The following is a 26,295-nucleotide window of genomic DNA, read 5'->3' as shown; positions in this document are numbered from 1 at the left end:
TTTTCATTTTTTGTAAAGTCAGAATTATCATGGGGCTATAAGTCTTTAAAGGCATATTTGTCAACATCTGAGGTAGTGTTAAAACTTTGCTAAGTATAGCACCCACCAAGAAGAGTTGTAACATGACTGTAGTGCTGTTTTGTTGGCCTCTTGGTGATCTCAGGTACTGGAATCCATCGGATGGCTGATCAGTGCTGGTGAACTTGTAGTTCTGTGTGCTCTGGCTTTTGTTTTAAATAAATATCAGACAGCACTTTTCTTGCTTTCTTACCATCTGGGGTCTCATTAATACTGTGTTAAGTGTTGTTGAAGAAGGTGATTAAGGGAGGAAGTTAAGGTTTATAACTCACTAGAAAAGAAGTAGAAAATGAAAAATACACGAACATGACAGAAGAAGGAATAAAGCTAATGACAGCATGAACATATGGCTGTATAAGTTAGCTGCAGCTGTCATTAAGAGAAATTGAGTATGCTCCTGTATGCTTTGGACGATATGGGTGGCTGTGGATAAGTCTTATCCAAAATCAAGCATTTAACTGAATCAGGCTCTGAAGGCTTTGTCTTCTGCATTGACTGTGAAAGATGCTACAATGGTTATTGATCTAGAAATACTTAGTTGAGACTATTTGCCTCAAGCTGTGGTTCCTATATTGGTAATCATCCCATCTAGTTTTAGGGTGGACTTTGGCTTGTTAACTGGGTATCTGGGTTCAGGTGTCTGTAGTGTGAGCTACATTGACTATCAATGGAAAATTTGTGTGTTGAGTCAGAGGAATCAGGGGAGCTGCTCAGGTGATAAGATTTAGGTGTTGACTGTAGAATGAATTTAGTAGCTCTCTTGAGTCCACTGACAGTAATGGGTGCTTGGTGCTCAACCCCACATGCTTACCTGAAGGTGCATCTGTGTGGTTTGGGCATCCAACAATAGAGTGCAGTCTGGTGTAGAAGCTCTGTTCAGATGGCTCCACATAGGTAACTAGTGCCCTTTGAGATGGCCTGTTACCTGGCTTTCTGTTCAGGACAGATGCAGACCTTCCTAAGGTCCTGCGCTTTTACTGTCCTTCAATGATCCCTTGCCCTCCCCAAGGGCCTCTCAGGTGGCCAGGCACACCTGAGTGTGGACAATTGAGTCAAGCCTGTAATGTCAGTGTAGAAACAAGTAAAAGGACTTCATGACCTATTTTTTCCCCTTAAAAGGATTTATTTAAATTGAATAGGCAATAAAAGTTTCAAATTAAAATCACTCTATGGTTATCAGTTCAGTCTCTCTCTCTGCAGAAGTCATAGCAAATGGCTGTGTTATGCTACCGAGTTATGTTGACAATAAGTTACTCTGATGCATATGTTCTGCTCGTGGTGATTGGCTCATGAATTTCCTGATCTCTGTAAAAAGTTTTGAGAAATTGTATGCCATAAATAAAACCTATTATGGGAGCAGTATGTTCAAGGAGTGAATAGACTTGTATTTATACTGCAGCAATTCTTTGGTAAAACTGCTTTAAGTAATAATTCAGTTAAGTCTTAATTAAGACTTGTATTTCTAAGTATATTCTTTTAGCACCTGTTCCTTTGTAAGTAATACATAATAAGCAAATGTCATCCTTCTTACTCTTAAATTTTTAAAGTTGATTTAACTATATTTATTTCTTAGTTTTTCAGCCAGATGTGAGACTTTTGTAAGAATCTAATAATTTGGTTTTTGAAGTTCAGCAAGCTTTCTGTAGCCTGATTTCCCCATGTTTTGTTTTGCAGGGCACTCAGTGAGTACATGTATAAATATGTACACATAATCCATCCTGATTTTATAAGTGACTCACTAAGTATTGTGTTCTTCCTTCTGGTACTAAAGTTTCAGACTTTGTAAAATTCTAACTTTGTACAAAGTTTCAAACTTTGTAAGTTAAATGGTATTTTCCCCTTTTAACCATATGCCCTGCAAGGGCATTTTCAAGGAATTTTGAAATCTACTTGTGCCTCTTCTGCTTGGCTCTGAATCAATGCTTAAGACTGAAGCACTTGAGAACTATTAAATGAGTAATCAGAAACATTTATAGTGTACTAACATGTGATTTCTGAAATGGCTTATAGGTAGCATTCGCTTAGTTCATGGGGCATTAGCCAAAAATTAAACCAGTTTAGTTGTTACAGCTCTTTAGACACCAGACTGCACATGGACATAAAAAACAATAAAAACTGAGTTTTGGCTGCAAAGTCAGCATATCTCATGCAGAGAGAAGAGCTGTGAGCCAAAGAAAAAAAACATTTTGCCAGTCTTATTTTTGAGGTGTAACTAATTCTGATTTTCTCCCTTAGATTTTTAATCCTGCCCTCATTTATTCCTGCTTCTGTGAATTTTCCTTACTGCATTGCATCCTGATTTTCATTAAAGTTTTCATTTGTTATTTGAACGATCCCAACATTAGAATATCTCATAACAAGGCTAAAAGTCTTGTGAGAGACTTCTGCCAAAGCACTCCGAGGCAGTGAAATAGTCTAACAGCTACTTGGTCTTTCAGGCCAGAAATTACTTGAATGGTGATACTTTCTTTTCAGTTTGCTGTGCTCACCAGCCTGTTTCTTTTCTAGTGAAAATGACTGTTTGAGTATTTCATGGTGGAAGTTAAGAATTGTATCTTAGCATAAATCCTTAAGGTTTATTATAAGCACAGAGGTGGTCTCCAGCAGGTGGTTCTTCTTTGAGCCACTCTGAGAACTTGGGCAAGCTTCTCAGCATTCCTCTGGTCTACCACTAAGTAGGTAAAGCTTTTATAATGTTTATAATGAACTAGGCTTATTACAAGCCCCGTTGCTGTGGATTAAGCATGCTAGCTTTAAGGAGGATGAAAGTTTAATGTAACCTCCTATGACAGGATTTTTGCTTGGAGTTGTGCCTTTTTTCCATGTACAATTACAGTGTTGAGGTAACGTTTGTTGTTTGTTTCAGTTGTTTTATCTCTGGAGGCTGGACTAGATCGCATCTTTCTTCTTACTCTTCATCAGTTATCTTTTGTCTGAAACCTTTCTGGTTTGTTATGCTCACAGCAGTTCTCTATATATTGTAGGGTCAGTTAGCTCACTGTTTGCATTTTAGTCCTGCTGGCTATTTTATTTTATTAGGTTAATTGAAGTGAACAGGGCCACTTCACAGTCTTAATGGTGTGGTAGAGCCCCTTCTGTGTTTCCTTAGCAGTAGTTGAATATGTTGGGACACGTATTAATTCAGTGAACAGAGAGATGTGACATGTAAACTTCTAGCTGATGCAGACAGGTATAACCCCTCTGAAACTGATGAGATGGTGGTGCCTGATACCCTGGCTGAAGATACCCTGCCTAACTTCACTTCTGAAAAAGCTCTGGAGCAGGCAGGTGGATAAACTGAAGGGCTTAAGAAGCTTAGCAAGGAGTCAGTCTGTAGGAGTTCAGCTTTTATGCAGGGACTCAAAGTGTAACTCATCAAATTCAGCCTTCCAGATAGGAAGCTCTTTATTGGGGAATATGAAATAGTGGCTAGATTCAGAATTTGGCTTAGATGAGTTCTTATTCAGAAATACCATTTCAGATGTTTAAGAGCAGTAGGTAGCTGAAATCTAGGTTTTGCAGTTGGCTGCAGTAGTTCATAGTTTAAAGAGGTAACCTCTGTTTTCTTTCTTAAATTATTACTGTTCTTCAAGATGGATGCTGTTATGTCATCTGTGGATGACAAGATACGTTGTGAAACAGATCCATTGCTTATGACTCCATGAGACAAATATTCACATTAGAGGAATTTAATTCGTTATTGTGCTGAATCCCAGTGTTACATATCAGTTAAGGTTGATACCCAAACATGCAATGTACCCATAAGAAAAACTGGGAGGAGACTAAATAAAATTATTTCTTTTGATAGTACTGTGTTCTTTTTACCTATTAATAAAAAACCAAAATCTGGTAGGTTACAGCTGGTTGGGCTCCAGGCAGAAGATTTTATCTGGATGTGTAACTTGTGGCTTATGCAGGAAGAGGCAGTGTTATCTCCCCTTATCCTAACTCTTCCACTTCCCATTGGTTTATAGTGAAATAATGAGTCTTTAAGATACGGAAACCACTGTTATAGGAAACTTTCATGCTGTAGTCTGTTTACACCAGAAACAAACAGAAAATTCCGTAGGGGAAAAAAAGTGAATAAAGGTTTTTTATCTTGTATGCTTGAAGTGGATCCCATGCTGAAGCAAGGGCAAGGGGGGATTTTTTTTTTTTTCTTCTAAAGTAGATTTTTTAGGTTTAATTTTATTTGCTGTCCATTGAGGATTCAGATATATATGTTGTGATACTCAACTGGATTAATAAAATTTCATGTAGCTTTCTTGCTCATATAAAATGCAGGTTAGTTCTAAGTAAAATGCTTTTGAGGCAGGAAGTAATAATGTGTAGAAGCTTATAGATGATTGTTGTTTCCATCATAAATAAAATGTTTAATGCTCTATAAAGAATAAAAAAGTTGTACGAAGTTTTGGTTTCTTTTTGTGTACAAAAGCGTATAAGATTGGACACTTATCTCTGCAGTTAATTGAAAGTTATCTCTTGCCTTTTTACTACACTCTTCAATATGATTTCTACTTTTTATTAAATTACAATATACATACTACTTAAGAGTTTAATTTCATATTTGGGGATTGATTATGTAAGTATAAGTATTTGCTTAGAATAGAGTTCTGGTTATCATTTTACTTGCAAGGGGAAGCTGAGTTCTGAAGTGTCTGTAAAGGTAGAGAGGTGGTGTTAGATCATGCCTCAGTTGAGAAGACACCAATCCCGTTTTAGAGTGTTTTTTTTGAATCCATGCTGACTACTCAGCTGGGATTATCATCTCATCATGAGGGTTAAACAGCTGGAAACACTGTTAAAATTCATGTGAGGATTTCAGTAGGTTTATTCTTATTTAAAATAATTTATAATCACAATGTAAGTTCAAAGCCTGTAATGCAGTGTGGGTCTGAAAGCAATAGAAGTAACATCAACACTGCTTTATGCTAAAAGTACAGGCACATTTAGTGTTACCTAGTGGAGTACTAATTCCTGGGTTGGCTTCTGAAGCGTGCAGCTATTTTCCTATATAAAAATTAAAAAGAAACCTAGATTTTAATAATTGAGGACATTTGGAAGCCTATCCTCTGGAGATACTTTTTCTATTGAAATAAGGATCTTTTCAAAACTGGACTGTTCTGGATGCTGTCATTTCATTATTGCTTCTGATAGTCTTAAGTATTTTATGCACTGTTTGTTAGTCCCCAGATTATTGTTGCAGCTTTTGTCTTTCATGTTGTCTTTCTTTCAGAGTCTGTTTTTTTTTTTTCATGTCTTCAGAAGAGAGCTTTCAGAAAGCAGACAAGTGTGATAGAAGTAGCACTGCTTCTTTACTAAAAGGTTTATTTCTGTATTTTCACTTTGGCTGTTTGTTCAACCTAGCCAACCCTGTGTGCCCCTCTAATGCGGAGGGGGGCATTGCACTTCTTGCAGTGTGACTTGGAACAGGTCTCCTACTATTTGGAAAGAAAGCTTCTTTGTAGTCACTTGTCTTTTCCCATTAGGTAGTACGAAGTACCAGTGTTGATTTTGCTGCTTGCCCTGTATTAATTAAGGGTGAGGAGACTTGTACCTTGAAGTGCACAATTCTAAAATGGTTACTCGGAGCATTAGAGGTGGATAACTTATAAGATATCCTCATGCAATCAGATAAATTCCTCTTTAAACGTTGATTGTGTCCTCTGCTGCATAGGAGATTAGTTGCTCTTTCTTAGTTTTGTCTGTAGATGATGAAGGACAGATTGTTTCTGAGTTAAAGTACAGTAAGGATTTGTAGGATCTCTTTTTGATACTGAATGGTACACATAATTTCACTGAAACTTAAGTAATTTAAGCTAGATACTTGGGAGAAACTGTCTATCCACTGATGCTGAAGAAGCCAAAGGACAGTCCAGCCAGCTGTTCTTAAGCTGGCTGGACTGTTGGGTAAACTGAGTCTGGATATAGTAATTTCTCTCCACTAATTAGAAAAAACTCTTGGAGTACTTAGCATCAGAAGGATTTGGATTTTTAACAAGTTTTGAATACCTTCTGTATTTTGCAAAAGGCCCTGGTGCCTTTCATGAAGAGATAGTTTCTCATGGTCTCCTATTTCTTCAATCACAGCACTTACAACCTGTTTGTAATATTTGTTTAGAAGCTAAGTTCATCCTCCAAAATGAGGACGCAGGATGCTTGTGGATTTTTTGTTTTCACATTCCAGTGGCTATCTGTATCTTATATCTCAATGTGGCAGAAAAGTTTTGTTCCACATTCCAATCACTGGTGAAATGGTGTAAATTCTATTGTTTTGTCTGCTAGTCTTAAGTTAGATACATGGGATATTGCTTTGTGTTGTATCTGTATCGCAGAGGAACATGCATGTGCTTGAATCTTCCTTGGACATGTATTTTATATCTCAATTTCCATCTCCAGACATAGAGCTGTTCCTCTTGTGTCTGGCTGTAAGGACCTTGTTGTTGGGTCTCAGGTATTTATGTGAATTCATAGAATATGTAATGGTCCAGGTTTGTTCCACGTACTTTTAGGTTTGTGTCTAGTAAATAAATAGTTTAAGGTTCAGTCGTTTTGACTGTGATCCATTGATCTTAGCAAGAGTGCCAAGCATAATCTGGCACTCTTATATCCTTGAGGTATCTAGGTGGGCAGATGGATATAATACAGGATCTGCACAACAGCCTTACTGAACTGGAGCACCTAAATGTCATTACATTCTGGATTTAGATGACTGAATCATGCCCTTGCTGTTTTATGCTGAAGGATTGGTTTTGCTTCAGACTGTAGGTGTTAAAATGAGGCTGTCTACAAGTAGGCTCTTCTGTGTGTATGTATGCATTTTTTTGTCTTTTCTGTTGAGAATTGCTTTTTACATATAAGAAAATACAATATGCACTTTATATTGGTGCTGTCATTTCATGGAAAAATTACCAGCACACAAGAAAGTAAGTGCAAGATCACTCATGTGGTGAAAGTATGCCACTGCAAGTTGACTTTAAGTAGTATTAGCTGCTTGCCACTTCATGTAAAATCACTTGAAACTTATGTAAAGATTTGTGTCAGTATTTAAAGTGAGCTCTTAGGGCTAGGGATTCTAATTTTTTTTATTCTTTAGGAGTGGCTCATATAATGTAATTCCAATTTCATTTGGCTCAAGGTCCTACCCCAATGTAGACTTAATAAAAAAGTAGGATTGAGTAGTAGGTCTTTAGAATTTGTGTCTGACTGATACCACATATTTTTATTTTTTAAAATTATTACTTTATTTATTATACTTGATGTATTTGTGATTTGTCTTCAGGCAATTTTTTCTTCATAACATGTTTGACGTTCTTGCAGGGCAGGGTTTCGTGGCCTGCAGTTATGTGGGTAATAGCAACTGAGTCATCTATTGTGTTGTTGCCTTCAGGTCTAGAGGAGTTGGCTCAGCATCCTAACATCCTGATGTCCTTCTTCCTAAAAGTCCACCATGTCCTTCAAGCAGCTCTGTGAAATGCTAGCAAACCTTCTCCATGTTCTTTGTTACTCCTTCCTAACCCATAGGAAAGACAGGATATAGAGTGATGTGCAGGCCAGTGTGAAACAGGACAGGGTGGAGTGGTAGAATCTCGGCTTCAGCGTGTTCCTCCATAGTGTCATCAGTTTTCTATTTTGTCATTTCTGCTTCATGAATTGTAGTTGTAGAGCCAGTATTCAGACTGCCTCGTGGTTGTTTCTTAATGTCTTTTGAAGTGCTGAGTATTAAATACCTCACTATAATCACAATTTGATCTTTATTTGTAATGCAAAAAAATAATCTCAATTTGTAAGTAGGCATATATGTTCTTCTTGTGGTGGACATAGTCCAAAAAATATTTTATCTGTTTCTGGTTTATGTGGATGCTGATAAGTCTCTGATAATTATTTGGAAGAAATAAAATGTTTCTTTATAGAGAAGCTTGAAGGAGCAGCTCAAATTATATTGTCCAAACCCATTTCTGTTTATTGTGGATGTGATGGGTTCTGGTGATGGAAACACTTAAAAGATGCTGCAGAGTACCTTTTATCCTGAGCAGTAACACAGGGGAAGAAGGATGCTGCAGCAGTGTAATAGTTGTACTGATGATGCTTCTGCAATTTGTATGCTTCTGACTCCTGTCAGTGTGCCATTCTCATGCTTTCCCTGTTGTATTGCTCTTGTGTGATATATTCCTCTCTCTTCTGCCAGCTTATACCTGTGTTGCTTGTTAGTGAGGAGCAAAGAATGCCTCTTTGTTAAATGCTTGGATAGTTCTTGGTGCAGTGTACATCTGGAAGGTACTCGCAAGGCAAAGTTTATTTAAGGAGTCTCCCTTGAGATACCTGAAATCACCCCAGGGAACCTTAAATGTAGGAATATGCTCCGAGTTAGTGTTAGGAGACATTGATCTTTCTCAAGGGAATCTGAAGAGGCTGGTCTGCTTAGCTTAAAAACCGTTGCAGAAGCCCTAACTCACATGGACAGTAATGGTAATGTTATCTTTATCAAACGTCTATATGTCACTTTACCTATTTTCCTGGTAACAATATTTGGTTAGTGCTTCTTAATTTGACTCAAGGTTGGTGTTGAATCTTAATTCTGTGTGAGGATACATATTCTGAATATGTTATTATATTTAATAGTCAGTTAAACTTCTGTTAGAACTTTCCTTAATTATAAACTTTCATGAATGTTTTCCCGTATGGTATTTTAGAAGTATGAAAAATCTGTTTCACAGTAGCTTTTATTTTTTAAGTATTTTGTATATTTTCTCTGCTTTTGGTAATAGTGTTAACAGTTTCCCATGATAATCACATAACTGTGACACCTGCTATATTTATCCAAAAGCCACAGGGTTCCTGGAGGGTAAGTGCTGCTTTTGACCTCGATTTGAGCCTAAGATTTAGCTTTTTCAGTCTGCCTCAGTATAGGCAGCAGATATACTTGAACAAAGAAGAAGTGAGTGTAGCATCTTGGAATGATATTGAAGTCAGAAACTGTAAATTGAGCTGTCTGGCAAAAGCCTCCTGCCAGAAATTTAACCTGTGAATACAGATGGCAAGTAGATATGGTTTTAGGGGGAGCTGTAGTGTTTGTATGGGTGTTGCTGGGATGCAGAGGAATTTCAGGACTAAACCGTAGTGATAGGAAAAGTTCAATTTAGGGTTAATCCTGGACTAATAGGACTAATTTTATCTTTTCTGTGTTTTTGTCTATCATAAATGATCAAGAGAATTTTATCCCAATAGACACATATATTTGAATTCTACCTGGTATGTAATCAAGATCCTCTACTGTTATGAGAAGAATGGGAAATTGTCCTTCTATGTGTCTGTTTTTAACAATGGATCCCTCACCCTTTATGCTTCTCTGTTTTGCCAATGGTATTGCAACAAAGAAAAAAAGAATTATGTAAGCTACCAGAAAATTTAAATTTAGGAAATGTAATTACATATTTTTAACTGTATTTTTCCTCCAGCAGCTTGTTCAGAGAAAAAATATACCTTTGATTCAAATTCTTGCTATCATGTCTGTTTAGCAGTATAGTACATGTCCACTTAGGAGGAGTATATCCTGTGTGGCATGTGTAGATGAAATTCTCTTTTATTAATTGGAGTTACTGTCTCTAAGAGTCCACTAAGAAGTTCATAATAGCATTTTTTTATACTAGTGCAATGTATACACTAAATGAATAGTACATTTTCAGCATGAGAGTACCTTGTGTAGTAGCTGAGCTCTGATCTGCAACGGGAGTTAACTAATGCCTGTTCTTTATATCACACAGAGAAACCTTGCTCCTTATCCTAGAGGAACCCTATAAGAGTGGACTTACAGAGTGAAAGGGCAGAGGCACCCTTCATCTTCGTTCATTTTGTCAATAGCAGTCAAGCTCTTCTTGAAATATATTCAATGTTTTTTAAAAATAAAATTTTTTATACTGTGATTAAATGCTTGTCCTGATTATTACATAGTGGTGATTTGATCTTAATTTGTTTTTCTGCAATGGTACTGTCACTTATTGTCTTCTTCTATCATGTATTCAACTTCAAAGACCAAAGCTGCAGAAAGGGGAATCTGTCCAGTAGAGTTCTCTGGGATTGCTGTGATTGCAGTGACTCGGCACCAACCAATACAATGAATTGAAATTTCAAAGCAGATATTATTTTCTAAGGACTGAGAACATTTCAAAAAGACTGGATGAATTGCTGTCAGGGAGGTTTTAAATCTGCTCTTGGCTGACTGAACTTGAGATGTCTAGCATAAGATTTAAAAAAGTGGGGAGATTTATTTCTGTACCAAAAAAAAAAGCCTGATTAGGCTAACTGGTCTTGAAAACAGGCCTTCCTTCTCAGGCTGACATTAAGAAAATACTGTAAGACTCAGAATTTTTTTGGCTATGTAGAAAGTAGCTTGCTGATGAGAGAAAAGCTCATGTTTTTAAGTAGCCTTGAAGGGTACAGGGCATATCCAGGCACACAGAAGACCTCACATGTTCTTGTTGTATTACCAAAACAGAAGTACCTAACATGAGACTGATCCTGTCAGTGCACACAGCCTGTGTACACCCTGCAGAACATGCCAGACAGCCTAGCTCTAATATATCTGCACAGTGCAGTGCTGCATGGATAATACACGTTGGTATAGCTGTCACTGGGATGCAGTGTGAGTGAAGGTCTTGATGGCACTCATATTTTGGCTTTCAGATTTCTAGTTACCGTATCTATCTCTCTCTGTGTGTTAAACGTTGTTAAACATGCTGTAAGTGCTTTCAAGATAAGGTTCATACTACTTTATTTAAGCTATCTTAAACTTCAGGCTTGAAATCAGTTACTAGCTGAAAAAAAGCAGCATCTTCAGAGCATGAGATCTGTCTTCCTCCAGTGACAGAGAGTAGCATCATTGGTTAGGAAGGACTGGAGGTCACATTTGGATGTTGTACACTAGTTGAGATGAATACAGATAACAGTTTCTTAAAGATGGAAGATATGCTGCATTTTCCCAAATGTTCTTCTACTTCACCTCTGTGACTGAAATTCAGGTTGGCTTCCATACTGTAACTCTCGTAAGAATTTTAATCATCAAGCAAAATTAATTTCCGACTTTTACTTACCCTATGGTATACTGGATTGAAATCTTTTGAAAACAGGTTTTCTACAACTTAGGACTAACCTGAGGCAGGAATCGAGTGTCTCCAAATTTTTATTCAAAGGAAGGTAACTAAATAAATAAACTCTGGAGTTTGATGCCCTATGTTTAGAGATTTTACTACAGAGGGACTTTGCAAGACTTGCCTAGACACCATGGGATTATTCTGACTCATATAACAGGGCTACATGTGGCTTGCCATTTGCACAAGTGTTGGGAAGGTCAAGTGTGTGCTAAAGATGTGAATACAGTATAATTTTGTTCAAGAATGTGAAAATATGTATATCCATGACTTGCTTTGGCCAAAGTCCCTGGTACGTATGTATGGACATTTGTTCTGGGAAGTTTTCCTTGTATTGATACAGGCTGTCTAGTTCACATCAATGTTTGTAGTGTTTTATAAAGAACAACTGCTCAGTGGTGCAAAAGTAATTTTCAGATATTTTCCGCTGTATTGGCAAAATGCCTCTTCACCAAGAAGCTTACTTGGTTTTAATATTAAGGAATCCAAAACAATTGAGAGGGTATGTGGAGTAGACTGGTTAGGGGAAGAAACTATCTTCTAGCTGCGAGGCAGATGCCCAAGAAAAGCAGCATTGTCATAAGTAGTAGTAGAGTGAGTTCACTGCCAGAGAACTATCCAAAAATGAATTTACCAGCTTCACCTGCAACTGAAAAAATTGTCATTACAGTCGCCATGGCACGTATAAAGGTGGATGAAGCCCTCTGAATAGGGGGCATGAAACTGCTGCTTCCTCTTGGATGGTGAGGCAAACTCCTCATATAAGGATAGCCACAAGGGACAGAGCTGACTAGCTGGAGAAGAAGAGGACCTCTAACAAAAGTCACATAAGTCTCAGTGTATGTACCAGATGGACTGGGAACTTGAAAGGCTGCTTCTGAGTGATACATAAATATGTCCAAAGAAGCAGCAGGCCAGATTTCTCTCAGTCAACTTCACCACTTGAGAAGTTTTAGGATGATGAAGGGCTTATTAAAGTGCATAGATTTATGACTGTGGGCCTATTTTAGAAGCAACTCCCACTCCAACATACATTATTAATTTTATATGTGGTACTAGGTTTTTCTCTTCATCGATCCAGAATCTTGGCTATCGAGAGTTGTGAGTTAGAGGGCTCAGCCTGCCCCAGGCAATGTGCCCAGGGCAGGTTGTAGAGCTACAGCTCTTCTGTTCCTTTCTGTTAAATGACTTGCACTATTGCAAAATAGCAGCTCTGGTAACTATTTTCCTTGTCAAAGTGAAAGGAATTTGTCTTTTTTTTTTTATATATCTTGATCAGGGCCTGACTTTAGACTTTCAGCTTTCTTTGTTTCTTTACACCAGACCTGAAAATCAGTGTCAAACCCTACAAACAACATGATTTCTGGTGAGGTTGCCAAAATTGAGCCTTTTTCCTCCTCCATGAGGATATGTCACTGATCTGGTTACAGTTGAAGGCACCTCTGTGCCTTCAACTGTGAGATGATGATAGTATGGCAGCTTTGAGCCAGAGAAAGCAGGTCTACCTACATCCTCATAATTCTGGGTGATGGCCATGATTTATGATAATAAATCTGGCACAGTGGCTATCAAACTACTGGTCATCAGTATTTTACTGTGTGAGCTGCATCCTGGGCAGGCATCTCTGCTGAAGATGCTGCAAGTTTGGAATTATGGCAGCTGTGGAGGTGATGGCCACAGCCACATAGTTCTTGCTGCTGCATATCTGCAGACATTCCCTTGACTGTTCTGGACTTAGAATATGTCATACTGGTCTGCAAGGCAAATCTCCACTGGATTTAAAAGGTATGGACTATATGGCAGAAAAAGGTTGCTAGCAACTCTGCAAGCAAGTAGGCAGTTCTGAAGAGATGTCCTGAGACCAAAACACACTGTTTCTCAAAACTGGGAGATGCAACAGACCCAATCAGCATTTAAAGAAAAAGACCTTTTTCCATTCAAAACACACCTGTTTTTGTTGCTTATGAAGTATTGTGGCAAACAGAACAATTAAACCAGTTTTGAGTGATTGCAAAATACTCATCCCACAGTACTCTGTGGGATATTACACACTGTCACACTGTCACTGAAATACAAACAAACAAAGCAGTTACCAAAGGTAACAAATTCAAGAGTGAAACCAGGTTGGGATGAGTTTCACAATGTTTATGCCAAAAGAATATGAGAGTTTGGATTTTGTGTATGATGTTATGGTAACATGTGCATGTATATAATCAATGATAGACCTGTGTTTTATTAAGGAAAATATAAACTCTTTCACAAATTGTGCAGAAATATTTCCCCTTTGGATTAATAGGCAATGAGTAAAATGTAATTCATGATGATCACAATGCTACAATGTTGAAGTGGTATATGTTATGACTTCTGACACAGCTCTGCTTAAATCTTTGTGCTGTAGACTGCAATAGCAAAGTCGTTGTGAAGACACTTTTTCCACATTGGAGGAGTAGAGATGCAACTCCTAAATTAGTGTGGTGTGGAGCTTTTGGCAAAGTTATTTCAACAGATTAAATATCCCCGCCAAACTGGGTGAAGCTGGCTGCTTTGAATGTATGTTGATTGTGGAAGAGACATTAGTTTCTTGCCACAGTCCTACCTTACCTTGGGTAATGCACAAGCTTCCTCAGAGCTTCTTCAGAGCTCTTCATTTGTGCCTACTGGAATTGCTGCCTGTTCAGATCTACTAGCAGAGGTGACTGGATGATGGCTTCCCTGCCCATTTCAGTTAGTACCTGCTGGGTGAACCTAACCAGAGACCTGGGAATTTACAGCCAGAACCAGTGGAGACAGAGGGTCTATCCAGCTGACCCAACAGGAGTTGGAGGAAGATGCTTCAGTGGCTTGAGGTGCATTGTCTGCACATCCTGGTGGTAGATCTTTATCCAGTGAGTGAGGTTACTTTTGTCATGAGGTGGTTACGATTTTGTTCCCTTTTTTGTTGTTAACTGTTAAAATGTGATGAAAATGCTCTTGCTTTACTCTGCGCTGTGTGGGTGTGTAAATGACTGGTGTCAGACATGGAGTTCATCTCACCTGCCCTTACACACATCTCAGAGGCTATTCTCTGATGTGTTTCTTTTGGAGATGGTGTTACTTCAGCTGTCCCACCTTCCTGCCGCTGTTCTCTACTTCTCCATCTCTCCCTTAAATGTGATATAAGTGAGCTTTATCTTCCTGGTAAAGGGGATTGAGAAACTCTTCCTTCTTTAAAAAAATCAACACAGAGGTTTGCTTCCAACTGGAGCTGCTGCTGAGAAAGTTCAGTGACTTCAGTTAAATTGAAGCTGGTTTCAGGAGGAGGAGGTACGCAAGCATTGCTGTGCTCTAGTGCTGCGAGAGTTGTCTTTTTCAGTTGCTTAGAAAAAGTGAAGACTGAAGGCAGTCTTTGAACTCTGTTTTTAAGCTTTGTTTATTGTTCTCTATAATGAATACAGTCAGAGAGTTTCATTTTAATGCATGGGACTCAGTATTGGAGCCAGTCACGCTGGGCTGCCATTGTAGGCAGAGCAGACAAAGGGGTACAGCTCATGTCCTTTGCAAGCAGAGGTGAGATGAACCATGCCCTGTCCTTCCTTTTGAAAATAAATAGTGTCCTGAGGTGACTAGGTCAGCCATCGATGTACATAAGAGCATTTTAATTGTGTCTGGGACATAGGATCCAGCATCCTAAAGCACCATAAATAGATACTGGAAGAGAGAGAATATGGGGAAGTAGTATATATGCCTGCCCTGACACCATCCTAGCTGTGTAGCCAGTTCAGTGACTGACAGAACCAGATGTGAGCTCTAAATTAGATGTGATTTATTAACCTTTGGTGGATTCTTCTTTGGTGAGTTTGTGTATTCTTCCCGTGTTAATTTTTTCATTCATAGTGCCCTTTGGTAAGAATCCTTACGAAAATCGTGTTTTTGGAGGATCTTAAGGCCTTACTTGAAGGCTTCTAAAATTAAGTGGGGTAAACACTCTTCTTAATGAATGTGATATGAATGGTTTGGTAGAAGAATCTGTGGATATATATTTTGTTCCAGGTTACCCGATGTAGTGGTACACAAGAATGAGTCTTCTGCTTAGTCTGTCTTACTTCAAACTAGCTGAATCGTGAACTGCTTATGTATGCTCATGGGTTCTGGTCAATCCACCAAATAGAATGAAAATGCATCAGACTGACTTTTTTGTGTAAAAACTGGGAGCTGGGGAGGAAAGAGGTTTGGGCCCTAGGTCATGCCTAAGGCTTAACATCTGAGCATAATATTTGGCCAAGTTCTCAAAGGAGAGAAGCTGGGAAGCCAAATTTGGCTGTTAGCTCTAACCAGAGCTTTTGGATGTGTGAATGAAGGCAGAGTTGTGCACCCAGGAGGAAGATGAATGCTGAGACAGTTGCATTTTTCACAAAACCCCTGTGCTTGTCTGTCTACATAGCTGTACAGTAAAAGGTTTTCCTTAAAAAAAGAGCCAATTTTAAAAAAACTCACAATCCTACCCTCCAAAGTGCATAGCTAAAATGTAGTATCCTTTTTTGGAATTTGTAGGAATTGGCTTACACCTTGATATTCCCTTTCCTTGCTAGTCTTTTGAATTCTTTATCAAAACCAAGGAAATAATACACAAAAAAACTGGACACTTCTGATAACTGTAGACTTAAGATGACTGGGGCAACTTATGCTTATTTTATTACAATATTAATTCAACCACTTTAATGCTTCAAGAAGTGAAATTTAATGCGTTTACATATTTTAATGTCAGCAAATGAAATTGATTTTTGGTTTCTTTCTCTTGGTTTTTGTTTTAGATGCCCCTGCTTTCCTTTTCATGGCTGAATCTCTTCCTTCCTTCAGTGCATCTTCAGTAGAAGTTACTCAGAGTAGAATTATCTATGTTTCTATTCAACTGCAAAGCATAGAAACTTACTTTGTTTTTAAAGGGTACCTGATCATCTTACTTCATCTGCAGGTAACTGGCATTGGGGCTTTAAGAAGAAACCACAAATACTGTAAAATTCAGAGCTGAACAGCTGGGATTTTAAACTTAATATAAAGGTCTTAACAACATTGTCTCATCCATGTATAGCAGGGTGGTGCTTATCATGCTAACTAGGACAGTCTCACATGCAGTTTGGAGCAAAATACGTGTTTGAAAATGAGTATCCATTGCACAATGTTGGGATTTTACAAATTTTATATGAATTTATGTATTTGCTTTCATGTCTATAGCACTCACTTCCTACAAAACTTTTTATGGTTTTGTCATTAGCACAAGACTTCAGTCTAATTTTGCTCTCTTTGTTAGTACAGTAAAGCACTCAATATGTATGTTGATATTTCCATTTGAAACCTAATGAAAGCTGTTCTTTATATTGGATTCTGAACAATGGGTTTACTTATATGCCTAAAGAGTATCCATCATTTCCTGATGTTTTAAATGAGAAAGTTTTATTTTAGGCACAGTGGCAGAATTTTGTAGAACTGGGAATATATATAGAGGTTAGTGTATATAGAGCTTCTTGGTCTCATCCATCCATCCATCCATCTTTCTCTGAGAATACATGCTGTTTGAAAGAGGAGTTTGAAATCTGGTTGGCCATAAATACTAATTAAATTCTTGGTGTGGGTTCTTGCTTTCAGAGTCACGATAACTGTTGCCTTGTGCTCAGTGGGCCAGCTCACAGTGGCTATTGTAGAGGGTAATGAATGATGTTTATTTATGCTGTGTGCCCAACCGCATCTGGGGGTGAGAACATGCTGGCAGCTAATAGGCCTGGAAATGATCGGGCTGCTACAAAGCAGTAGCTTGTCCTAGGCAGGAAGATGAAATCTCAGGCAACTGAAATCCCTTGCTCTTATTGATGGTTCCTGGTAGAAATGACAGACATTAGCTGTGGATGTGATACTGAGGTCTGCTCTGACTGTACAGATTTCTTTCACTGAATGCCTCAGATCAGTTTGCTGTTACTAACACCTAGTGAATTAATCTCATCCCCAGGGACTCATGTTAATTGCTAGTTTGTAGAGTTATGTTCAACTGTGTTTTCTCTCTTTTTTGTCCTGAGACACTGGAATGCTTCACTTCAGAACTGACCACGTTAGTGAATGTTGACAAACAGTCCAGCTGGGAAGTCTGTGTTGTGTGCCTTAGTTGGCATGGAGCAATTTCCTGAAACTGTGCTGATTCTGCCTTTAAAGATCTCAGAACTTCGGGTTTCTTTGAGCTTGAAGGAACCAGAATCACTAAAAATGAGGGAGTTGAAATAATTCTTCGGTGAGGGGACAGCAAAGAACAGAGTTTGAATTTTTATGTTACTTACGAGTACTAAGCTACCTTTCTCAGAGCCTGAGCCCTGCAGGTAATCCCTGTCCCCAGCAGACTGCTTCATGCCTGTGCTGGAACCAAGCAGTTGTCTTCATTCCAAGCTTAGTAGCACTTGTGGGAAGAGTTGAAGAGGCTTTTACACATTAAAAACCAGGGATACATTTAAGTAGGTCAAAGCAAAAGGAATAGGAGGAGAAATAGCACTGTTTGGATTGGTGACAAACTGATTATTCCGAGAGTTGTGAGGCTGAGATTGACAGCTTGCCAAGACATCCTTCCCATGGCTACTTGATGTTAGCAAGAAAGAGGAATAAAGTCAGTATGTCCTGCTAAATAATTTTGTTGGTAGGGAGGTTTCAAAACAGGAAACTTGAGTATTATTTGAATGGCTGTTAGTGTGTAAAATGACCGGATGAACAAGTCCAAATAACAGAGCAGATTGTGGTATTGTGGTATTAAGTAGCTGTGCGATGGAGAATGGCTTTTGGACCCTTCAGGTTTTGAAGATCACTTTGTAGCATCTGCCACTGCACAGAACACCTGCTGAGCATTGAGGTTATGCCGTTGATTTCAAGGCTAGGTGTAAGTATTTTCATGGCTCCCCCTCTATGAGTAGAGATGAGTAACATCTGTGAGTAGAAAATAGATTCTATTAAACAAGATGCAATCCCGTCATATGTTTTTGATCTTTCCTTGTATTTGTATGAGTTCTCTGAAATGTATATATTTTAAAATTTTCCTTTTTCTTAGAACAATTTTATTACTAATATTTATTTATTTTTGGAAGAGCATGTGAATGTTCTTTATTTTACTTTTTCAAGGTATGTAAAATAGGCAAAACAAAGGACAGTTGTATTAATACTTTTACTGAGTAAGGAAATGTAAATTAAATAAATATAAATGAAATAAGCCTTTAGATTTATTTTTGCCAACTCTGAGTGCTTTGTGATATTACTTAGAAGATATATTGTGATATTGCTTAGAAGACCAGGTGCCTTGCAAGCTTTTTATAAACAATGTATAGAAAAAGGGATGCCTTGTTCTGTTATTCCAGAAACAGTGAAAAAAAAAAAAATCATGCTTATGCAATCAGGAATTTGGTGGTTTAAAAAGAGAAGGGAAAATATGGTAGCTTAAAAGCTTGATATGGGATTACAGTTGTTTTTAGCACTTGATGGTTAAGCATCTTTTACTGCTCTCTCTCTGAACTCCCATAACTGATAATTTAGCTGCTAATTCAATTGTGTGATGATTAATTGTCATGAACAATTCCTTGAAGAGCACTATAAATTTCATTTTTGTTTCTCTGCTAACTGTAGCAGTTTTTACTTCCTCTGTTATTTGTGTGTTAGTTACCCAGTGATGTATGTGATGAATATATACCAAAAACTTGTATATGTAAAATGTAGTCAAGAGATATATTTACTAAAAAACCTTTTAGAGCTCACTTTTACATGCAGAAGACTGCACTGATCCTCTGATTCGCTGCTGAATTTTCACCATTTTTTTTCCTCCTGTAATAAGTAAAAAAGAATACATGATGAACAGATTAAGATGAGATTATTTTTCTCTGTGTCAGTACTGTTCTATTAATAACTGTAAATCTTGTTTTCTCCCCCTCCTCCCTTGCATCTGTAACAGCTAGCCGATGGCGGAACCTCTTCTCTACACCTGTCTCCTTGGCTTTTCCCTATAGTCCTGTTGCAAGACTCACCCCATATACCAATGGCTGTAATAGTCCCAGCTTCTCTAAAACTTCCAGTAAAGCAATACTAACACCTGAACGGACAGGTAATGCTTATCTTTTTATTGATTTACAGTGCTTACAAAAGTGCTTGATTTAATCTAATCCTGCTAGCCTTTAACAGCAGTACTCTTTTTGGATGATCGTATATGAACTCATATCTCAGGGGAAGTTGTAGTTTTGGGGTTTTTTTCTTTAATGGCCTAAAATTTGGCTGTTAACTACAAGTGTTATGCAGCATGTTACAGGAGAGTGATGCTAATAAATACCACTAATGATTTACCCAGTAGTACAGTTGTGACTGTGTCAGCTTAAACATCCCCAGCTTTGTGGCTCATTTCTGCCCCATGGTGCCCCTTCCTTATGTTCACAGAAACATATGTACAGCTGTGTAATGAAATTGGCAGTGAGAATTTAAGAGCTGGCAGAATTATACCTGTTTTCAAGTTCGTATTGTTGCTACTATTCAAGTTTTATTTTATGTTTTCCACTATTTTTCAGGGAACACACAAGTTCTAGGAAAATAGAAAACTTTCTGTAAATTGCAAGGATTTTCATTTTCCTTCTTCACTACAGATATCAGGAGTCAGTTTGTATGTGTGACTTCCTCTTAAACTGCAGTGGCAGTGGAGAAAAAAATCTTCTGGGGAGAGTCATTAACATTTTATTGCTGGCAGGATCAAGAATGGGCTGAGGATGGGTTGATGATCAGTGTCATACCTATCCATGTGCAGTGTTCCTTACAATGCTTGAAATCACTGCAGAAATCCCTATTTTAAGGGATATGGGCACTGTGGGTGGGAACAGCTCCAGACGGAGCGCCTGCTGTACCTGTCTGCATGTGAGTGAAACATCTTTCCTATTCAAGGGGATAAAGCCAAGTTCCTAAATGAACTCATGCTATTTGAGATACCCTCAGGTACCTTGTCTAGCTTTCCTCTATTGCTCCAAAAGAGCACAGCTATTACTACCTCTGCAGAACATCTCAGCAATCTCAGAGATTGCTCTAACTTGCACATTTAAGAAAGCAAGCACATATACTCCATACAGTCCTTCAAAGCAAAGTAATCTACTTCCTGTCGTTTTGTTTTGGAGATATTATTAGAAAATAGCTGAAATTAGGATGAATTTTAAGTGGCTGCTTTCAGCAGTGCTAGAGGATGTAAACACACCTGTACTACAAGCACAGCTGGCGAGCCAGTCACAGCAGTTCTTGCCCTGCAGGCTGTGGGTCTCTGGTGGTCCAGAGGACATTAGAAAATTATTGACGGTTTTAGTTTATGGAATTTTTCTTTAAGGTTGGACAACAACTAGCTTATGCAACTAATTGCAAATTAGTTTATATTTTACTGTCACACTCAGGGAAAAGGTAGAATCCAGAGCCTTTCAAAAAGGTAGCTCTGTGAAGAAAGCAATGTTTTCTCTGTTGCATGATGTTCAACCTTAATTGTTACTGTGATTGATTTATATGATAACTATAGATAGTTTAAAAAAAGAATAGTAAAATTTAGCTAAATAGCAGCAATGCAACGTTTGAGTACTGAGCAGAAGTCAGAGACACATATCCACTTGTTTTTCAAAACTGAGTAGGGAGAACCACAGTCCCATAAGAGAGTTGCAAATACAGATGCTGGTTAGACTACACTAATCTGAGCTGTATCAGAACAGTATTGGGTAAATTATTCATTGACTGGGCTATGCAATGCTGTTTTGGGAACAAGCTGAGGAATTCATGATCCATTCCTACATTTACTTCTTCTCATGAATATCAAAGCCCTTTGCTAATTGTTAGTGAGTTGAACTACACTTCTGAAAGTTTTTATATGCTATTCAGAAAATGTTTTAAGCTACTTTAATGTAAAGAGCAGATGATTCTGAATGAAGGTGGCCGGACATACTTGTAGCCTAAAGTGTATGTTTTCTTACTTAGGGTACATTTCCAGGAGTTCACCTTTGAGTCCACAGTCATCGATAGACAGCGAACTGAGCACGTCGGAGCTGGAAGATGATTCCATCTCTATGGGATACAAGCTGCAGGACCTCACTGATGTTCAGATCATGGCTCGTCTACAGGAGGAGAGTAGGTGGCACTTTTTTGGTTTTCCTAACAGTCTGAAGAAGACTTCCCATAACAGTTAAAACTTCTGTCTGGTCTCAGTGAAGTAAATCTTTTTTAAGTGGTATTGCCTCTTGAGTGGCAGGTGGAAGTACTGCTCACCTGCATGGAGAAGGTGTGCCTATTGTTGGGTACATGTTAATCTGAACTGGTACTGGGTTTTACAAAATTTGATGTTTATATTTTTATGAATATTAATTGAAATTATTTTATTTCTGGAGAGGGATGATGTTAAAGTATTTTACTCATGCATGCATTTAATGAAAAAGGTAAAAATAAGCAGCTCTCTTGGCTTTCTTTGCCTCCACTTCAATTTTCTTATGTTTTCAGGGGAGTTTTGAAGTGAAATCCTGCTTAAATATGGAATTTGGGCTTTTAAATTCAGTATCTTGGTTTAAGACTAGTAATTAGGCACAAATCTGAGCCTAGAGACTTCTTTGACATAGATTATAGTTTGGCTTATTAGTAATTTTTGTAAAATGTCTTTATTAATAAATAAAGGGCATTTGACTTAGAGGTTGCTGAGACAATAAGTGGAGTATTTCTCCTGTATCCTGTTAGTGCCAAGTGAGACATCAAGGAGGAAATGATGAGATTAAAAGCAAGAGAAATTAACAGGGAGGGCCTGAATGAAAATGCAGAATAATAAGTGATTATATAAAACAAAATACTAAATGCGCAGAAAAAATTAGAGCCATGATCTGGCCGAAGCCACCAGACTGGGCAGGCAGAGTGATCACCTGCCAGCAGGAGAGCTTGCTGAGTATCTGGTGGCACACATCATGTTCAGCAAGAAATTAACAAGTGTTCTAATTTTAAAAAGAAAAAAAGTTACGACAGTCAAGGATACAAAGGATTGCATTGTTTAAATGATAGCTGTGCTCATCGTGAGGTTTCAAAAATACCAGGTACTTAGCTGTTTAAAGAATCAGGGCACTGGCAGACTGGAAATAAAAATGCTGGTTTCTCTTCAAATCTGTGTCATGTGCAATTGATTGTATCTCATTCTTGTAGCAGCAGCTGGTGGAGAATGTTTGAGTACATGACAGTTGTTGACCACTTAATCCTGTGGAAAGTGGCAATTCTGTATGTGCACACAGGCACGCTCTCTTCACAGCCACAAATAGAAACTCCCACTTGAGGAGAGGGAGAGGAAGCATATTAAGAAGTTTCCATTATGAAGCAAAGACATCTGTTAAAAATTAGGGCTTCTTGTAAGTCTAGGAAGGTTGTTATCTGCAGCTACTGTCAGAGTTACTTGGCTCCTGGAAGTGCAGTGGTTTTTCCTTGTTTGCTGTGCATCTGGAGAAAGGAGGGATGTGCAAGGGATGTGAATGTTTCCCTCTCACTTGACCTGGAGAAACAGGCTCTTACAGGGTAGTGCTTATTGTAAGATGGTTTTCAAAACCTGGCATTCTGAGAAGAGGGTGGTAGGATTGTGTACCTGTGTAAAATACAGTTGTGTTACCACTAAGCCTTGTCCATGAGAATGGATGCTATCAGGAACTAATTGTCATTGTGAACGTTTTTATTTGCACAAATACAAAAGTTCAAAAGCAATTGAAAATCTAATGTGTGTATAATTCCTCTAATTAAGAAGAAGTTCAGGACTTAGTACTTATGTTGTCCTTACTGGCAGAGAAATAGGTGCCTCCTGAGAGTGGTTCCTCTTAAGAAAGGATCTAAGACATTTTTGGAGATGCCTGTGTTCTTTTTTAGGATTTTATTGAAAAAAAGATTTTGAAGGAGAGAATTCAGGCATAGATGCCTGAAGGATAGATCAGATGAATCCCACATCAGATCCTCAGCTTGATTACATTTTAAATTCAATTTTCAATGTAAAATTCCATCTATTTACCTGTGTAGTTTTCAAGATTGAAGTGCATATTTAGAGTTAATCACTTAGCAGAAGCTGAATCGTCCTCCTCTTGGAATTTACAGGCCTTAGGCAAGATTATGCTTCAACTTCAGCATCTGTGTCAAGGCACACTGCCAGTGTTTCTCTGCATACGGGAAAAAAAGGGACATGCAGTGACCAGGAATATGATCGCTATAGTCTTGAGGATGAGGAAGAGTTTGACCACCTCCCACCTCCACAGCCACGTCTGACTCGCTGCTCCCCCTTCCAAAGAGGGATTCCTCACTCACAGACTTTCTCCAGTATCCGGGACTGCAGGAGGAGCCCTACTTCCCCACAATTCCCTACAAATACTTATCAGCAGCCCTTCTACTCTCCTCAAGCCCAAACTCCAGAGCAGCAACCAAATAGGATTAATGGAGGTGGGTTGCATGCTTTTCTGAGAAGTGGTCTTTTCTCTGCCAAGTGCCAGTGCCATTTTAAAGTTGAATTGTACAAATAATAAAAGATAAATTTTGTATAGATAAATTTTGTAAAGAGAAATTGTGGCAAATAATTTAAGCCTGTGTAAATGGTGAAGGGATGTTATTGTTAAGCAGTTTTCTGCAAAATGTAATCTGTGACCTGGTCATGAAAGTTGTTGCTTAGTCTGTTTTAAAATGCTGCAAAGATGACCACAAGTGGAGAAAGAAGCAGAAAGTAAAGAAGAGCATGTTTTAGCCCACTAATAGTTGGCTAGAAGAACCTCTGGGGCTTTCAAACTTGATGTACTCATGTCCATTGTGGATACAGTAAAATACGATCCAGGTTTTCAGATTTTAATTTCTTTTCTTATTCCCGAGTTTGCTGTTAATGCAGCTGTGCTGTGATGAGTGCATATGGCATTTTGCTTCTGTTCCAGGTCTGATAGGGCTGATTGTTAAACTAGTTGGAGATAATGTCCCTCCCAAGCTATCCTGAGATATTGCTGCTTTTTCGCACTGCATTTGAGATACATTCCAGAATATGGAAGATTTGTATCTCAGTGCATATTCATGATTTATGTTTCCCTCCATTGTTGCTGTTAAGTTCTTTTCTTTCCTTATTATAATCACAATTTTTCTTTCTGTGGCATTTTACTTTCCTATACCTTCAATCTTTTCCCCCAAGTTAATTCTAAATAGTCCATTTCCAGCCAGGGTCTTGTTTGTAACATTACAGGTTACAGCTCACCCTTGGGCAAGAAAATAAATGTGTTGTTTAAAACAACATATAGTTGCTATTTATGGTGCTACAGGTATGCATGTAGCTTTTCTGACAAACAAGACATGACAGGTTGGTGCCCAAACCACTTCTATTCAAAGTAAGCTATGGCATGGAAGTATAACTGACAAGTGGCAGTGTAGAAGCTGAGGTGATGTTAACAGAGGGTAGAGCAGCGTGGGTGTCTGTTAGTACAGTATTTGTGCCATATTAATTTTAATGTTACTTTTCTTGTCAGGGAGCTACAAGAGTGGGACAACATTGCTGGGTTTGCAGAAATGTTGAGAGTTAGAAAGGAAGGCTTTGAGGCATTTTTGTTCAGGAGTAAGAGAATGATTTGTTGCTGCCATGTTATTATGTGGCTCCCAAATGTGTTTTAAATGATTTTTTTTAATGTTCCATGTCAGTGGAACTTAAGCATTGTATTTCCTGCATGGAAAGACATGGAAACCTTTAAGGCACTAAAAACATTAGACTCCTAGTTTATTAACTATGAAGTGTATAAATGTAAAAGACCACCAGTTTTATCACCTGGTTGACTTTTTTCTCAAGAACTTGGAGGTGTTGGATAATGTGTTTGTCATAACCCAGAAGCTGGGACTTCAGTTACCTGTTTGCATGAATGACAAACAGTGCTGTAATAGTCAGTACCACTGTCTTTAGGAGGGAGTGATCTCCTCAGCCTCTACACCTTCAGCCTCTCACACATGCAACTCTGATCCATGTAAGTGGCAAATACTGATGGTGAGAAACATTTTGCTTTGCTTGTGTTCTTTTGGCAGACAAGGAGATAAGGAGTTAAGTGTTCGCTGTACTGAGGATGTCTGTGTAGTATTACATCTTCTCATCAGCACTTAACCATCTTGGCAACAATTTTGTTGTCTCTCAAGAATTCCTGCATGTTGAAATGGAGGTAGACTGCAAAACAAGAATTTGAAGCTCTCTGTGATGGATGGTGTGTTCCACACTGTTAGTTTACAAGGGCAATTGAGAAAGAAGGGTGTGGAAGATGGAAAAATGGAACCTTTAGTTTCGGCCTTCAGTATATGTGGAAAGCATGATCTATAATTAATAATTAAGTCACACATACCACATGCTGTACTGCTCTTGGCCATTCTAGCAGTCTTCCTAAATCTTTATTCCTTTGTCTTCTCCCAAAGAGATCCCTTTCGTTCTTGTATGTGCAGTCAAGGGTCTGGACTCTGCTTCACCTGGGCATTCACAGAGCTTTTAATAAAAGAACAAGGAGCAAGTAACTATTGAATTTTGACACTCAGTCTGGGGTAAAAGCCCCAGTATTTAGCTTTGACACAGTATTTCCACTAGTCTACATATTTAGCTTAATTACAATTTTTTTGCCTTTAGGCAAATAATTTGAGGGATGCTGCCCTACATGCTTTCAGTGATCTTTATTTGATATGGTCCTCTATGTGAAGTACTTAATTACCTGCATATGAAAAATATGGTGAAGATGTGATAAACCTGGAAAACTCTATTAACTCTTTTAGGAGTATAGTATTGTTTGCCTGATGAGAAGCACCTACATTTAAGTGCTGAGATGTGGGTACCCACCTGTGTATGAAAGGCCTAATTCAGCTGTGGGGATAGAGCTATATATGAGGTACTTTGATGCACCCTGGCTTCACCATGACCCTGTGTCAATGCTGTTTAGCTTCCATAAACAACCTGGGATCTGTGGGATGCCATGGGGTACCTTCACATAGGCACTGACATGTGCACCAGGTGTCTGGTCTCTCACTACAGCCAAAGGTCTGCTTGTTCTCCATCCATGGGGTTGCATTT

At 38.4% G+C, this 26,295-nt stretch overlaps 1 protein-coding gene across 2 annotated transcripts in view; it reads left to right on the top strand.

Moving 5' to 3' along the window:
- Positions 1-26,295, top strand: part of SLAIN1 (SLAIN family member 1) — a 44,800-nt gene that overhangs the window by 4,248 nt on the left and 14,257 nt on the right. Inside the window, exons 3-5 of one of the 2 annotated variants that reach the window (XM_021548044.4) lie at positions 19,174-19,323; positions 21,207-21,356; positions 23,334-23,672. In XM_021548044.4, the coding sequence (XP_021403719.3) occupies positions 19,174-19,323; positions 21,207-21,356; positions 23,334-23,672 (639 nt within the window). The remainder of the gene's footprint in view (positions 1-19,173; positions 19,324-21,206; positions 21,357-23,333; positions 23,673-26,295) is intronic. The other variant, XM_021548043.3, reaches the window with a different exon arrangement.

This window comes from Lonchura striata, chromosome 1 (assembly GCF_050655825.1).
Source record: "Lonchura striata isolate lonStrDom1 chromosome 1, ASM5065582v1, whole genome shotgun sequence".
NCBI lineage: Eukaryota > Metazoa > Chordata > Aves > Passeriformes > Estrildidae > Lonchura > Lonchura striata.
This window is presented reverse-complemented; position numbering and strand designations above follow the sequence as displayed.